At 37.3% G+C, this 15,048-nt stretch overlaps 1 protein-coding gene across 6 annotated transcripts in view; it reads left to right on the top strand.

The window, feature by feature from the left end:
* OXR1 (oxidation resistance 1) overlaps positions 1-15,048 on the top strand; it is a 365,575-nt gene that overhangs the window by 281,551 nt on the left and 68,976 nt on the right. For 2 of the 6 annotated variants that reach the window (XM_028109416.2, XM_028109400.2), the window contains exon 1: positions 81-371. The exons of 2 other annotated variants lie outside the window; for them this stretch is intronic. In XM_028109416.2, coding sequence (XP_027965217.1) covers positions 173-371 — 199 coding nt within the window. In that variant the 5' untranslated portion in view covers positions 81-172. Of the gene's footprint in view, positions 1-58; positions 372-683; positions 778-15,048 lie in introns of those variants that run through there. 2 more of the 6 variants (XM_028109432.2, XM_028109424.2) reach the window with 2 other exon arrangements.

Here is a 15,048-nt window from a genome sequence, read left to right as displayed (position 1 = left end):
GGTCCGCCCTCGGGCCAAGCTAGGGAAGCCCCCTCCCCCTCCCCGCCTCCTGTGAGGCGCGCGGAGCCACCGCCCCCGGGTCGGGTCGCAGGGGCAAGAGGCCGGGCGCGCACCCAGAGGCTGCCGCCGCCGTGGAAACCGTCGGCCTCCTGGGCCCCTGCCCCGCGGCAGCATGGACTACCTGACCACATTCACCGGGAAGAGCGGGCGCCTTCTGCGGGGCACTGCCAACCGCCTGTGGGGCTTCGGGGGTGGCGGCGAAGCCCGGCAGGTGCGCTTCGAGGATTACCTGAGGGAGCCCGCCCAGGGGGACCCCGGGTGCGGGTCCCCGCCCCACCGGCCCCCGGCGCCGTCCAGCCCGGAGGGACCCGGTGAGCCCCGCCTTCCTTCGCCTCCCGCGCGGCTGACCCGGGCTGAGGGCTGGGGCGGGGGAGGGGGGTGCGGCGGCGGTCAGGGCTCGGGGTGGGAGTGCGCGGCCCGGGCTGGAGCCGGACGTGAACTGGGTGGGCGGGGGTCGCGAGGCCGGACGTTGGCAGGTGTGCCTGGGCGGGAGGCAGGGAGCGGGGGAGGAGGGAAGGACGGGCTCCGCTCTGGGGACGGAAGACTTTCTGCAGTTTGCGTCGTAGCTTTTCCTGCCCTGCTCTTCCTGCTTTCTTCACCTAGACTCGACTTTCTTAACCCCGCCAAGTATTTGGACGGTCTGATCCATTCTTTTTTCCCTCCCGTTCGGAGGTGAATGTTGAACCAATTATGATGTGGGTGTTTGTCGTCTTCGAGGTAATTAAGAACGCCGTGCCGGGTTTGGTGTTTTGGTTTGGGTCAGTGTTTTTATTTGGTATTTGTCAACTGTTAGGATTCACTTCGGCACTGAATAATTACTTTCGAAAAGAAAATGCTCAATTTACACCGGAACCTCAGTTGATTTTTGTGCCGTGTACTTTGAAAGGCAGCGTGTGGTCTCGAGATGGCAGAACTTAGACTTTCTTTTTCCTCAATGATCACTATACCCACTCTTGTGTTAGTGTTTTTTTTTTTTTCATCATAAAAATCAGTCATAAAGGCACGATACTGATATCTTACGGCATTTTAAAAAGCGTTCGCTGGAAGAGGTGTTGCGTACGATAGCTTCTCCAGTCATTGGCCTCCTCTAAGTTAAGTGGCAGACCTCTCCTAGTCATTTATATTTTATTTTTGTTGTTGTAATGTGCATTTTGGTGTTATGAGAGTCAGCTTATGAGCATTGACGAGTTTAGAATACAGAGAAAAGCTCAGAGTGTAAAATCTGTCCATAACCCCACATTCTGCCATTCATTTTAAAGCAGTGAAACAGTGGAGACATCTCTTGACCTGTGTGTAGGTGTGTAATTTAAACTTTGAAGAAACTTGAGTATGAAAATCTTAATTTTAGCATGGCCCCTTTAAATAATTTTTCCTCACTTTACATACGTCTTTAGAATTCCTGTTTATGGAATTGAAAAATGAAAAAGGGGGGATTACTATATTTCTGCTTTGAAGTGTTAACCAGATGCAGAATTCTCCTAAAGGTGGGACCAAGGATGAGCACTAAACCTTTAAAGTGTTTGAATAAAGGATTTCTAAAAATGAGTCTTTAGTTGCCTTAATTGAAAACATGATAGGTGACCAGCCTCTAGACAGATGGAGAATTCAGAAATATGTGGTGTAACTTAACCAGGACGGAATATAATCGGTATTTTAATGAGCCCAAACATATACATCGGATTCATTGATTCAGAAACACTGACTGAGCAGGCTCTTGCATCTGACACTCCCCTTCAGAGTTGCAGTTACAAAAGTCCTCTTCTGATGAAGCTGCCTTGTGAACGCATGGCACATTGTTTAATATTTATGGTGACCCCAGATCTCTGACCCAAGTTAGAGAGGCCTTGTGATGTCCCAGGTACGACCACAGTCAGGTGGGCCGGGACATCCTGTCATTCACTTGCTGAAAGAATTTGTACATTTACTTAATCTCTTTGGGCCTATATTTTCTTGTTTGTAAATGAGGCTGATTAGGTAATCCCAGAAGTTCTCAATTCTAGAGCTCTTTTTCATTTAGAACACAAGTGGAAGTGGTGGGTGGTAAAGCTAGAAAATACCATTTGGGTGTAAAAACATTGTGGGTCTATGAAGTTATGCTTACAGAGTTCTAAAGCCAGTTCAGGAAATAAGTGCTCCAGCAATAATTTGATCACCATTTTTTAAAATAAGTATAGCTTCTAGATCGACTCCTTTGAGAGGCAACATGTGTATATACAAGTGAAAAGTAGATGGTGCTTTATTTCTAGTTAGCTTTTGCTTAAGATGAGAACCTTTTTTTGCAGCTGCCTACCCAGTGGATTTGGCTATAGGATTTTTCATTCTTTTTTTTTTTTTTTGTATTTGTGTCTTTCAGAATGAGTATGAGTCTATTTGAAAGATTTCTTTTGCCCTTTCTGCTTGTGACTACCTTTATTTCAGATTTTTATAACAGCTGCTTAAGTTTCCTATCGTCTCTCACCCTTCCTTCAATTCTTTAAAATGTCCTGTGTGCTATTGCAGTATTTCTTGTACGGACACATCCATGCTTGTAAATTGGCTGCACTCCGGGACCCCGTTTGTTGTAGTGATCTTGCCCCATTTTGGGTTCAGTAATGATGTTGATAAAATAGCTTTGCTGTTGACATGTTAAGGATGAATTAGATAAAATTTTGGTCAAATGTTTTTGATTTTTTTATAAACAAACCACTTACTGTACTGTTAGTGTTACTAATGCCTTTACTCCTCTCCTAGGTGGCTGCTTTTGTTTTCTGACTCCAACTTTATATAGTTCCCCCCAAGAAAACCATAATTGGGAGTTAGACACATTAAGGAGCTTATCACACCATTGCTTTAGTTAATAACAATTACAAAGAAAACATAACTCAATTCTTGTTTTTGTCTAAAGAGTAAATTGTGACTTGATTTGAGAAAAATTTTTGGACCTTACAGCTCTTGTTTAGGAGCATGACCATAAGCCTATACTATGCAGCTTTTATTTTTTTTTTTCATTTTTTAAAATTTAAAATCAATTAACATATAGTTATTATCAGTTTGAGGTAGAGTTTAATGATTCATCAGTTGCATATAACACTGGGTGCTCATTACATCAAGTGCCCTCCTTAATGCCCATCATCCACTTACCCCATTCCCCAGCCCCCCTCCCCTCCAGCAACCCTTAGTTTGTTTCCTATAGTTAAGAGTCTCTTATGGTTTGTCTCCCTCCCTGATTTCCTCTTATTTTATTTTTCCCTCTTTTCCCCTATGCTCATCTGTTTTGTTTCTTAAATTCCACATGAGTGAAATCATATGATGTATGTCTTTCTCTGACTTACTTCACCTAGCCATTAAAAGTATTCACTTTACTGGATCATATAGTAATAAATAAGTAGATTTATCAAGTTTAAGTCTCAACTTATTGTGATTAGTTATTATCATAAACTACCCTGCTATGTCAACTCTGTTTTCCCATTTGGTGACAGTATACTTTAAATGCATCTCAGTTCTATTTAAAATTTATTTTCATTTAGTTTTAGTGATTAAAACACTAGCTTTCAGGAGGAAACAGCAACAAAAGTAATAGTTGCCAGGAACATTGGGCAGGCACTACCAAATATTTAATCCTAATAACAACTCTGTAAGATAGATACTGTTATCCCATTTTTCTGATGAAGAAACTGAGCCAGACAAAGAAATAAGGGATGTAGAATCCATTTGAGTGTTATCTTCATATTTCTAAGAGTGATGGCCCTGTCAGACAGGAAAAAAAAAAGTGAGAAGAATGCAGAGCTCTATCATATATGATGTTAAATTAAAACAAGTTAAATGAGGTAAAGGGTTAGGATGGGTTGTCATTGAAGCTTAGACTTGGGTATTAAAATGAGCTGAAAAAGCAAAATTCAGTGAAGATGTTAGAAAAGTTATATTTTACATTAGAAATTGCAGATGCTGATTATCTGTAAGAGTTAGATAATTTATTTTGAACCCAGGAAAGACCAAGTGGCTCTAAAGATTTGGAGGACCAATTGTTGCAGTAACTATTAAAAAACCCCCAAAACTCACAGTGTTGGTCAGTGGAGAGTGACCCTAGGTGTCCTACAGTTTTAGTCTCATTTCTTTCTTTTTTTTTTTTTTAAGCAAGACCCTCAGCAGCTTATTTTATTTTATTTCATTTATTTATTTTTTTTATTCATTTGACAGAGACAGACACAGCGAGAGAGGGAACACAAGCAGGGGGAGTGGGAGCTCGCTTCCCACCGAGCAGGGAGCCCTACGCGGGGCTCGATCCCAGGATCCTGGGATCATGACCCGAGGTACTGAGCCACCCAGGCGCCCCTTTAGTCTCATTTCTTAAGGTGGGCAGCGGGGTGGATGAGGGAAAAGAACCTCATCTTGATAAACAACCTCAAGCTGCTCTCATGGTAACTGATGGTAAGTTTGAGCTCATCATATTGTTTCCTTCTTAAACATGAGGTAGATTTCCCTGTTTTAGAATTGCTGCTCATCTCACAGGACCACTGAACTGAAGTCTTTTGTATTATCTGTGTTTTCGGACAAAACTGTCTCTGAATATTTGGTGCTACAATAAAGCAATGATTCTCAGACTTTAATGTGTGTCAGAATCACCTGAAAATCTAGTTAAAACAAAAATGATGGGCTCCTTCCCAAGAACTTCTGATTTAGTACTTCTGGATTGCGCCCCATAATTTGCATTTCTAACAATTTACCAAGTAATACTGGTGCTGCTGGTCTGAGGACCACACATTGAGAATCACTACTTTCCTTAATGGGGCTTTTATCCATGGTAAGATTAGGAGTAAATATTTCATTTATTAAATGCTTAGTATTAATATTTTGAATTAAGTTTAGGAATGATCAGTGTATTTGGTCTTTACTGTGTTTTTTGGTTTTTTTAAGATTTTATTTATTTGAGCGAGAGAGAGAGCACAAGCTGGGGGAGAGTGGAAGAGGCAGAGGGAGACGCAGCCTCCCTCACCGAGCAGGGTGCCTGATGTGGGGCTTGATCTCAGGACCCTGGAATCATGACCTGAGCCGAAGGCAGATGCTTAACCGATTGAGCCACCCAGGCCCCCCTAAAATACTGTGTTTCAGGGGCACCTGGGTGGCTCATTCAGTTAAGTGTCCCCTTGATTTCAGCTCAGGTCATGATCTCAGGGTCATGATATCGAGCCCCATGTCAGGCTCCACACTCAGCACAGAGTCTGCTCAAGATTCTCACTCTCTTTTTCTGCCGCTCCGCACTTCGCATGAGCATGCTCTCTCTCTCAAAAAAAATTGTGTTTCAGAGAATTAGGCCTATTAGAATACATACAGATTGTCTTTAAATACAATTTAAAATGAGTATTTGTGTAATTGTTTTCTAAATTGAAAGGTGCAAGTATTTGGCTAAATTTAGAAACTATGAGAATATTTAGAACTTAATTATACTTAAAACTTTAATGTATTTACCTACAGTTACATTCTTAGAAAGGTTTACTTTTTAGAGGCAATTGAAGTGTTTAAAATAAAATATAGTGAATTTATAAATACAGTTTAATGTATGTGAGAAAATTTAATTACCCAGGTTTATAAATAGGATTATTTAGGGATATTTAGTTTGTTTTCCTTTTGAGTTGATCAGCTGTCAAAAGTACCTTGGGAAGTGTTAGGAGTTACTAGATTTATAAATAAAATGCACTTGATAGTTGAAGGCTTAAGAGAAAGCTAGGTTTTTATATTTGTACTTTAATAAATCAAAATCAAACAATTAAAAAAATAAAATAACTGCAAATAGTTTTTTGTTTATAAAGGCTCTTTTCATGGTCACCAACAAACTTAAATTAAGAGACTCTTGATAAATTTTGTTGAACGAAAAGGGGGCATGTATTAGGTCAAATTCATGTGTTAGAGAAAGGCCAAAAATTTGCCTTTGTTTTCTAGCAGTCAGTGAAAAAAGGGAAATGTGATCAGACATAAATCAGCATCCCTAAAATAAATCTGTTGCCTGATCAGGCAGGAGAAACCTGAACTAAATTTTTAATTTTGCCTAATTTAAACTAAAGTAACCACATATGCCTGACTGCCATCATATTGGACAATGCAGAAATAGAGTCTGGAATCCAAATTCCTTAACACAGTTCCTTACTATTTACATTTCAAGTGCTTAAAAGCCACATTTGCCTAGTGGCTACTATAATTGATAAATAAATATAGAACATTTCCACCATTGCTGAAAATTCCATTCATTGCAGGAATATCACTATTGCTGACAGAATAATGAGAAAAAATTCTCATGGGACTCTAATATAGCAAAAAGTATCCTGACCATCTTTATAGTAAATATAGCCTCTAATTTCAAAAAGCTACTTTTTAACACCATTCTTTAGTGTGGTTGAATGGTATAACAACAAAGTTAATAAAAGCAGTTCTGACAGGGCCAAAGCAATTAATCCAGATATGTAGTTACCAGATGGTGTATCTTAACTCAGGGGTAGGTGCTAGATTATACAGACTTTAGATCATACAGTGAGGGCTCTAGATTTTAGATTTCTGGCACGATGCTACTCAATAGAATTTTCTACAGAAATAAAACTTTAAGTAAAATTAAAAATTTAGTTTTCAGCCTCACTTGCCACCTTTCAAGCACTCAGAAGCCTTAAGGCTGGTGGCTACTATATTGGATAATGCAGATATAAACTTTCTTTCACTGCAGAAAGTTTCATTGGAGAACACTCTTCTAGAGCAATGGGTCTCAATACTGGCTGTACATTAGAATTTCCTGGGTAGATTTTTTTTTTTTTAATTCTGGTTTTAAGGCCCCACTCTTAGCATGAGATCTCTACGATTTGACAAGAATCAAAGATTAGATCATAAATCAAAATCTCTTAAGTTTAGGACTTCAACTAGTTTTTTCTCAGGGGATTCTAATATATAGGTAGGGTTAAAAAACACTATTTCCCTCAATACTGTTTCAATCAAATTACTGAGCCTCAGTGGGTTTTTGTTTATTTTTTGTTTTTGTCTTTTTTCTTCACAAGCACTGTGGACATGCACCTGTTTTATAATTCCGGTTGTGAAAAGAGATGCATGTGTAAATTGTATGGCAGGGGCGACTGGGTGGCTCAGTCGTTAAGCGTCTGCCTTTGGCTCAGGTCATGATCCCAGGGTCCTGGGATCAAGCCCTGCGTCGGGCTCCCTGCTCATTGGGAAGCCTGCTTGTCCCTCTCCCGCTCCCCCTGCTTGTGTTCCCTCTCTCACTGTTTCTCTCTCTTGTCAAAAAATAAATAAAATCTTTAAAAAAAAAAATTGTATGGCAACCTCTCAATAGGACTGAGACCTTAGGAAAAGTGAGGTGACTATGAAAAGTTCCTGAAAAGAACTTGAAAGAGAAATGCTGAAGATAGAATCTTGGTATATTTGCTTTCAGTCTTTTATAAGACATTTTTTTTAGTAAAATTCATGTATGCTAACGATGAAGAAGTCATATATTGCAGAGATTAAAGTTTAAAAGCCACTTCCAATCTAGCCATTCAGAGACATAATTATATATATATTAGGATAGGCATTGTCCAGATCTACTCTATGTATATATACAGATAGAATGATGTATGGAGGGTTTGAAGGAAGGGTAACTGAAAGATATATTTTTTGCCATAAGAAAGTATTTTCTAAATGGTATGTCTAAAGTTAAGCAGAATTTGAGAAAATTCTAATACATTGGTATTATTAATTCATGCTTCAGATGGCATTAGCATCTCCCATATTTTTTCTCCCCATCTCCTGATATTGACTCATTATTTTTACATTTTTCCTACTTGTAATATCCACAAATAGTTTTTCACCTACATTTTTATACCATTGTTCAGTACTTTCCACTAGTCCTTTTATCAAGCCCTCCTCATTCTTGGAATTTTTATTTTGATAGTTAACATAACTTCAGTCTTCTGGCATTGAATAATGTTTCCATAAAGAAGTGTTAAGCAAGCTAGACTGTTTTTTCCCCCCTAGTAGGTGATTTGCTTTTTACACATGAATTCTTTTATTTTCCAAGCACTATTATTTAATCAGGAGCAGAAAGGGAATAATCAGATTTATGTGTACTTGTGTGTATGTGTAATACCCTTAGGAATTACATCTTTCCTCTAGAATCCATGTTGATGGAGCAGTCACTATATGGAACAGCCCTGGTCTTAAGATAGAGGAAAAAGAGAGTTAAGAAGTATAATGTGTAGGGGCACCTGGGTGGCTCAGTTGTTAAGCATCTGCCGGCTTGGGTCGTGATCCTGGGGTCCTGGGATCGAGCCCCACATCGGGCTCCCTGCTGGGTGGGGAGCCTGCTTCTCCCTGCTTGTGTTCCCTCTCTCAGTGTGTCTCTGTCAAATAAATAAATAAAATCTTAAAAAAAAAGTATGTTAACAACTTACCTGGAATACTCCTCACTTCTGTTCATGTTTCATTGAGCAAAGCATGTTACATGGCCATGTCAGACATCAGTGGGATGCAGGGTATTTTATATTCCTCCCCAGGAAGGAATACAGGACACTCAGTAACAATGTAGTCTATCGCAATGACTATTTTAGAAAACAGATGAGTTTGACAGAAATTTGAAAATTGCTAGTCTTACTGTTGCCAGTAGGGAAGCCATTTCTTCTGCCAGTTATTTAGTCTGCAAGTTCGATCCTTCCAAAAGCTCTATTAACAGTGCTTCTCAAATTTATTGCACACGCATATCAATTGTGAATCAGTAGTTCTGGAGTGAAGCCTGAGATTCTGCAATCACTGGAAGCTGCATTCACTGGAAGCACCCAGGTGATGCCAATGCTGTTGGTCCCTGAAAAACAACTTTTAAGTAGCAAGGCTGTCTCTATATAGCACTTTATATAATGGAGCTTTTCACTTAGAAGCAGACCACTGAAAAAGTCTTCGGCTAGATAGAGAAGGGGGGCACTAAAGGGGAACAACTAATGGGTAGGAGACCAAGAAGAGTATATGAGATATTATCAAATAAAGGGAAAGATGAACATTGAGAAGGAATTAGTTGAATGCTTCAGAAAGATCAAATAAAATAAAATTGAACAGGCCCATCACATTTGCCACTTGGTTTGTTCTTTTCCAAGGCAGGTTTAGTGAACTGAGAAGAGAGAAGCCATTGTAGTGCATTGTGGAATCAGTAGGTGGTGATGGAGTAAAGACCGGAAAGTAGACTCTTATTTCCAAAAGTTCAACTGTGAAAAGAAGCAGAAAGATGATGTGAAATCTAGAAGAGAATGTTTACAAAGTTGAAGAGAAATTGAGGGATTTTTAGAATTTTTGTTCTGATTATGGATAAAGAGTCATCAGAAGAGAAAGTTTAAAAATACAGGCATTTTTTCCCTGTATTACCTCACTATAGAGGGAATCAGTTAATTAGAAAAGCTGTAATCAGAATATTTCTTGTAGTTTAGAAGATGCTTTTGAAGTTTTAATATCTGTATTATTGTGTTTGAAAATACTGACTCGCAGCTCAATATTTTTAAATTATCACACTTTATATCAGTAGCTACTACCCAAATTAGAATATTCAGTTATAGTAATGGGCATGTAGTATTTTAAAACTGGATCTCATGCTATTTTCATTGTTGGTTTACAGCTTGTTTTCCTCCTCCAGTTTGCCTTTTCCACTCTATTACCAAAATGACTTTAGTTTAAAATTCTGATACTGCTTTTTCAATTCTCTGCTTAAAAATCTTTGGGACTTCTTAGCCTGGTAATAGCAAGCTGGGTAATTCAACTATCCTGCTGAGAACAGTTTTAAAAGCTGGGCCAAAGCAAAACACATTCTATTGAGGGTGTCAGAAAGCAAACTGATACAACTAGACTAGGATCTAAGTGAGGACAGAGGCCAAGGAGGAGCAACTCCAATTTGGGATTCCTCTTCCCTAGGTAATATGTTGATTCCAGAAATAGCAACTGAAAGATTAAAAGGTGCTTTTAACAACATGCAGGTATAAAGGATAAGGGATAGAATATAAGATCCACTACAAGGGAGGTGGTGAACTCTCATTTAGGACCCTAAAACATTGTATCTGAGATATATAGAGAAACTGAAGTAGGTAGATTCTCATGAGATATTGGCTTAGCTTCAGATTATAATCCCTATATCTTCATTAACAAGATCTGGTATTGCTCGTGTCCTCAGCTGTTTAACAGAAGCAAACAGTATTTTCTGGAGAAATACAGCTTTTTGTGTGTCAAATTCTGTCTATAGACAATTTTGCAAATACAGTATGCAGCACACAAAATATAATTAGGCACACAACAAGACTTGAGAAACAACAGTGAATAGAAACAGAGCCAAGGAACTCTGGATATTGTAGTTGTGATTTAAAATAGCCATGTTGAGAATTTTATGCTAATTTAGAATTTTGTAGAAAGACACAAATTATAAAAAAGAAAAATGGATATTCTAGAACTGAAAAATATAATCCAAGTTAGAATCTTTGTGGGTGAATTTAACAGCAAATTAGCCACACCATAAGGGAGAATTAGTGAATTGAGAGATAGGTCAGAAGAAAATATTCAGAATAAAGAGAGAGGGACAAAAGAATGGAAAATATGGGAGAGGGTTAAGGTTAATAAAACATGGAATGGGAAGTTCTAACGTATGTATATTTGAGTTCCTAAAGGAGAGGAGAGAGAGAATGGGGCAGAAGCATAATTTAATAAGAGAATGAAAACTTCCAAACTCATGAAATACTTTAATTCATAGATTTGAGCATCCCTACAAACCTCTAGTGGAATCAGTACAAATCCCACCAAAGACAAAAAAAAAAAAAAAAATCTTAAAAGCAATCAGAACAAACAGTTAATGAGGTAGCAATAAAATTGACAGTTGATTTCCCAGCAGAAACAGTAAACTAAAAGGCAGGGGAAAATATCTGCCAACCTAGAATTCTGTTACTCTGTAAAAGTACCCAGAGTTGCAGTAAAAATGGTAAATATGAGGGTAAAACTAAGTGAATGTTGACTGTCTAGAAAAATAATGATTTATGTGGGTTTTTCATATACATATATATAATTAAAGTAATAACAGTTGCATATAAGTCTTGGCAGGGGCACACAGTTTTTAGTGTCCTTACATTGTCCAGGAAAAGGATAAAAGTACTAGTTAATATTAGACTGTGATAAGTCAGTATTTCAGGCTGTAACCTCTGGGATGATCACTAACAGAATTGTTAATCTAAAGTGTAAGGTTAGGGTGCGTGGCTGGCTCAGTCAGTAGATAATGCAACTCTGATTTCAGGGTTGTGAGTTTGAGTCCCATGTTGGGTGTAGAGATTACTTAAACTCTTAAAAATTTAAAAAAAAAGTGTAAGGATAAAGAAGGGTTGAAAGAAAGAAAAAGTAAACACTGATGGAAGAATAACTGGTATAATTAATATCAGACAAAGTAGACTTTAAGGTAAAAAGTATTCTGAGAAAAGGTTCAATTTCCCAGGATGATAAACAATTCCTAATTTATATGAACCTAGTTGTCATGGTCTCAAAATACAGAAAACAAAGCAGAGAAATTTATAAGGGACCATATATAGCCCACAATTATAGTGGGAGATTTTAACAACCTGTATTAGTAATTTACAGAATAATCATACAAAAGCAAATCAATATGAATATAGAAAATTTGAAAACACAATTGTCAAACTTGACCTTATTGATCGGGAGATAGAGTATATGTATGTATGATACACACACGTAACACTACCCTACAGTACAGGATACACATTCTTTTCAAGTACATACGGAGTATTTACTAAATTTACATATGATTATAAAGCAAATTTCAACAGATTTCAAAGGTTTGAACTTCTTTATTTTCTTTCATCGTGGTGCAATTACTCTAGAAATCAGTAACCAAAAGATAAATTTTAGAAACTCTCATATGTTGGCAAATTAAGCAATATTCTCTAATATCGAAAGATGAAATTAGAGTAGAAGTTATAAAATATTTTGGACCAAATTATTAAAACACAGAATATCGAAGTTTGTAGGGTTCATCTTAGAATGGGACTTCATTGCTCTAGATTACATGTAAGTGCTTCTGGTAATGATAGAGTAAAATCTAAGTCCCTTGCTCTCTCCAACATATCAAGATAATTGTATCTTGGGGGAAGTTTTATATATCCATTTACGTATCAAAAATTTACTGAACACCTACTGTATGCCACACATAATATAAGGTGCTAGGTACATATAAAGGCTTCTCAACCTTAACAGTATTGACATTCTGGGACAGAGAATTCTTTGTTGTGAGGGGAATGTGCTGTACATTGTTTATCACACAATATTTAACAGCATCCATGGCCTGTACCCACTAGATGCCAGTAACATTTCCCCAATTGCAATAACCAACAATGTGCTTCATTTTCTTAGGTTGTAAAATGGATAATCATGATACCTACTTTATAGGGTTGAGGAATCAGGTAAAGTAATAAATGTGAAGTACTTAAAACAGTGGCTGGCATATCCTGAGCACTTGATAAATGTTTATTATTTTGATGAATAAATCACAAATATGTATATGTTTCTAAACTGTAATAACTTGTGTGGGGAAGAAGACCTCTCCTCTCCATACTCACTGTCTAGATTCTTTTATTCTGGCAACTCTCTTTTACAAAGGTATTACAATTACCCAATAAGAGACTGGGCTAGGTAGCAACTGTGATCATTTTCAGAAAGTCAAATATTGTGATTATGTGATTGTATTTTCATACTGATAGAAGTGAGTGATCAGTTTGTTTCATTGTGGTCTGGTAGTTATATTTATGAGGAAATGTCTTAATATTATTAACCTTTAGAACTGTTTTTGTAATAAACATTAAAATAATATATAATTCTAAATTATTAACGTGGATACTTTCAATTTGTTTTAAAGTTTATAGAAAGCTAGTATATTGGTTTTCTTGCTCTGAACTGTATTCCATGGTGAACTCTTAAAAATGAGAGCAATTGCAAACTTCATTGTGATTAAATGTTTAATGAACTCTTGGGATATTATGAAACACAAACTGAAAAACTTCAGTTAGGCAAAGTAATGTAGACTAATGGTTATTCCTAAAATCAGTTAAGGATGGATATGTATTATTAAAAGTTATCTGTAATTGTACTTTGCATTGCTTAAGTTTAAACGGCAAAATGAGATTGTGTTTTTGGCTCCCTCTGCTGTTTATGAAAGAGCAGAAATTACTATTTAAAACTTTTTAAATTGTTTTAGATTTAAAGTAGTTTAATGTTTATCGTAAGAAAATCAAATTTAAATATATGCTATTCATTGGATTACAATAAGCAAAAATAATACTCCTTTCCATAAGCATTACATCATTTTGCATTCCTACCATAAATATAGAAGAATGCTGTTTTTTCTATAGCCAAACAATATTTGGTTAGGCTTTTGAATTTTTACCAATCTGATAGGTGAGGAATTGTATCTCAGTGTAGTTCACATTTGCATTTCTCTAGTTATGAGTTAGATTGAAAATATTTTTATATGTTTAAGCGCCATTTTTACATTCTCTTGTCTGATCATATCTTTTGCCTGTTTTTCTGAGTTTTTATCTTTTACTCCTCAGCTTTTAAGAGTTCTGTAAATATTTAGGAAATAAAAGTAGGGGATATATATATAAAATTCATTGCCCTCAGAGGCATAATGGTTGAGCTATTCTTTGCTTTTCTTTAAGGAAAATTAATGACGGTTTATGAGAATTGTGGTAGTTATAGGTATGGTTTAAGTTGTTGCTTCAGAGGAGGCAATGTGGAACAAAGCAAGCACAGTATTTTTTAGGTTACCATATAGCGGAAGGGCTTAAAAAGAGATAGAAACTTAAAACTGAGCCAGGTGCTATAAAGGAGACATACAGATGCTATATGATTAATAACAGAGACTTGGGTTACCTTAGGTGATCAGGAAGGTTTTAAGGAGAGCTTTTTTAAGCATTGTGAAACAAACTGACTTTTTTGGTATTCATACTTATTATTTTTATTATTAATGCTTTGTTAGAACTGTTCACCCAACTGAGCTAATTAGTTACATATAAACAAACTCTAGTATGATCGGAATTCCGTTAAGACTGGATAGAGGGAGAACGAATGAAAGATATTTTCTAAATTATTTGGGGTTAGGTAGAACTAATTTTTTTCTTTTTTTTAAATTTTATTCTGTTAATCACCATACATTACATCATTAGTTTTTGATATAGTGTTCCATGATTCATTGTTTGCGTATAATACCCAGTGCTCCATGCAGAACGTGCCCTCTTTAATACCCATCACCAGGCTAACCCATCCCCCCACCCCCCTCCCCTCTAGAACCCTCAGTTTGTTTCTCAGAGTCCATAGTCTCTCATGGTTTGTCTCCCCCTCCTATTTCCCCCCTTCATTTCTCCCTTCCTACTATTTTTTTTTAACATATGGTGTATTATTTGTTTCAGAGGTACAGATCTGTGATTCAACAGTCTTACACAATTCACAGTGCTCACCATAGCACATACCCTCCCTAATGTCTATCACCCAGCCACCGCATCCCTCCCACCCCCCACCTCTCCAGCAACCCTCAGTTTGTTTCCTCAGATTAAGAATTCCTCATATCAGTGAGATCATATGATACATGTCTTTCTCTGAATGACTTATTTCGCTCAGCATAATACCCTTCAGTTCCATCCACATCATTGCAAATGGCAAGATTTCATTCCTTTTGATGGCTGCATAATATTTTATTGTGTGTGTATATACACACACACACACCCCACGTCTTTATCCATTCATCTGTCGATGGACATCTTGGCTCTTTCCATAGTTTGGCTATTGTGGACATTGCTGCTATAAACATCGGGGTGCACGTACCCCTTCAGATCACTTACTGATTTCTTTCAGAATTATCATTTTAACCTTGTAGAATATTGAGGGTGACTATGGCATTTTGCCATTCACTGTCTTACTCAGTATTGAGTTTTTTTGAGATTGATTTTAATCATTTTAAAT

Source organism: Eumetopias jubatus, unplaced genomic scaffold (assembly GCF_037043125.1).
Source record: "Eumetopias jubatus isolate StellerSeaLion01/CBP00866 unplaced genomic scaffold, mEumJub1_p1.0 scaffold_4, whole genome shotgun sequence".
Classification (NCBI taxonomy): domain Eukaryota; kingdom Metazoa; phylum Chordata; class Mammalia; order Carnivora; family Otariidae; genus Eumetopias; species Eumetopias jubatus.
The sequence above is the reverse complement of the archived record's forward strand: the minus strand, read 5'-3'. Positions and strand labels throughout refer to the sequence as shown.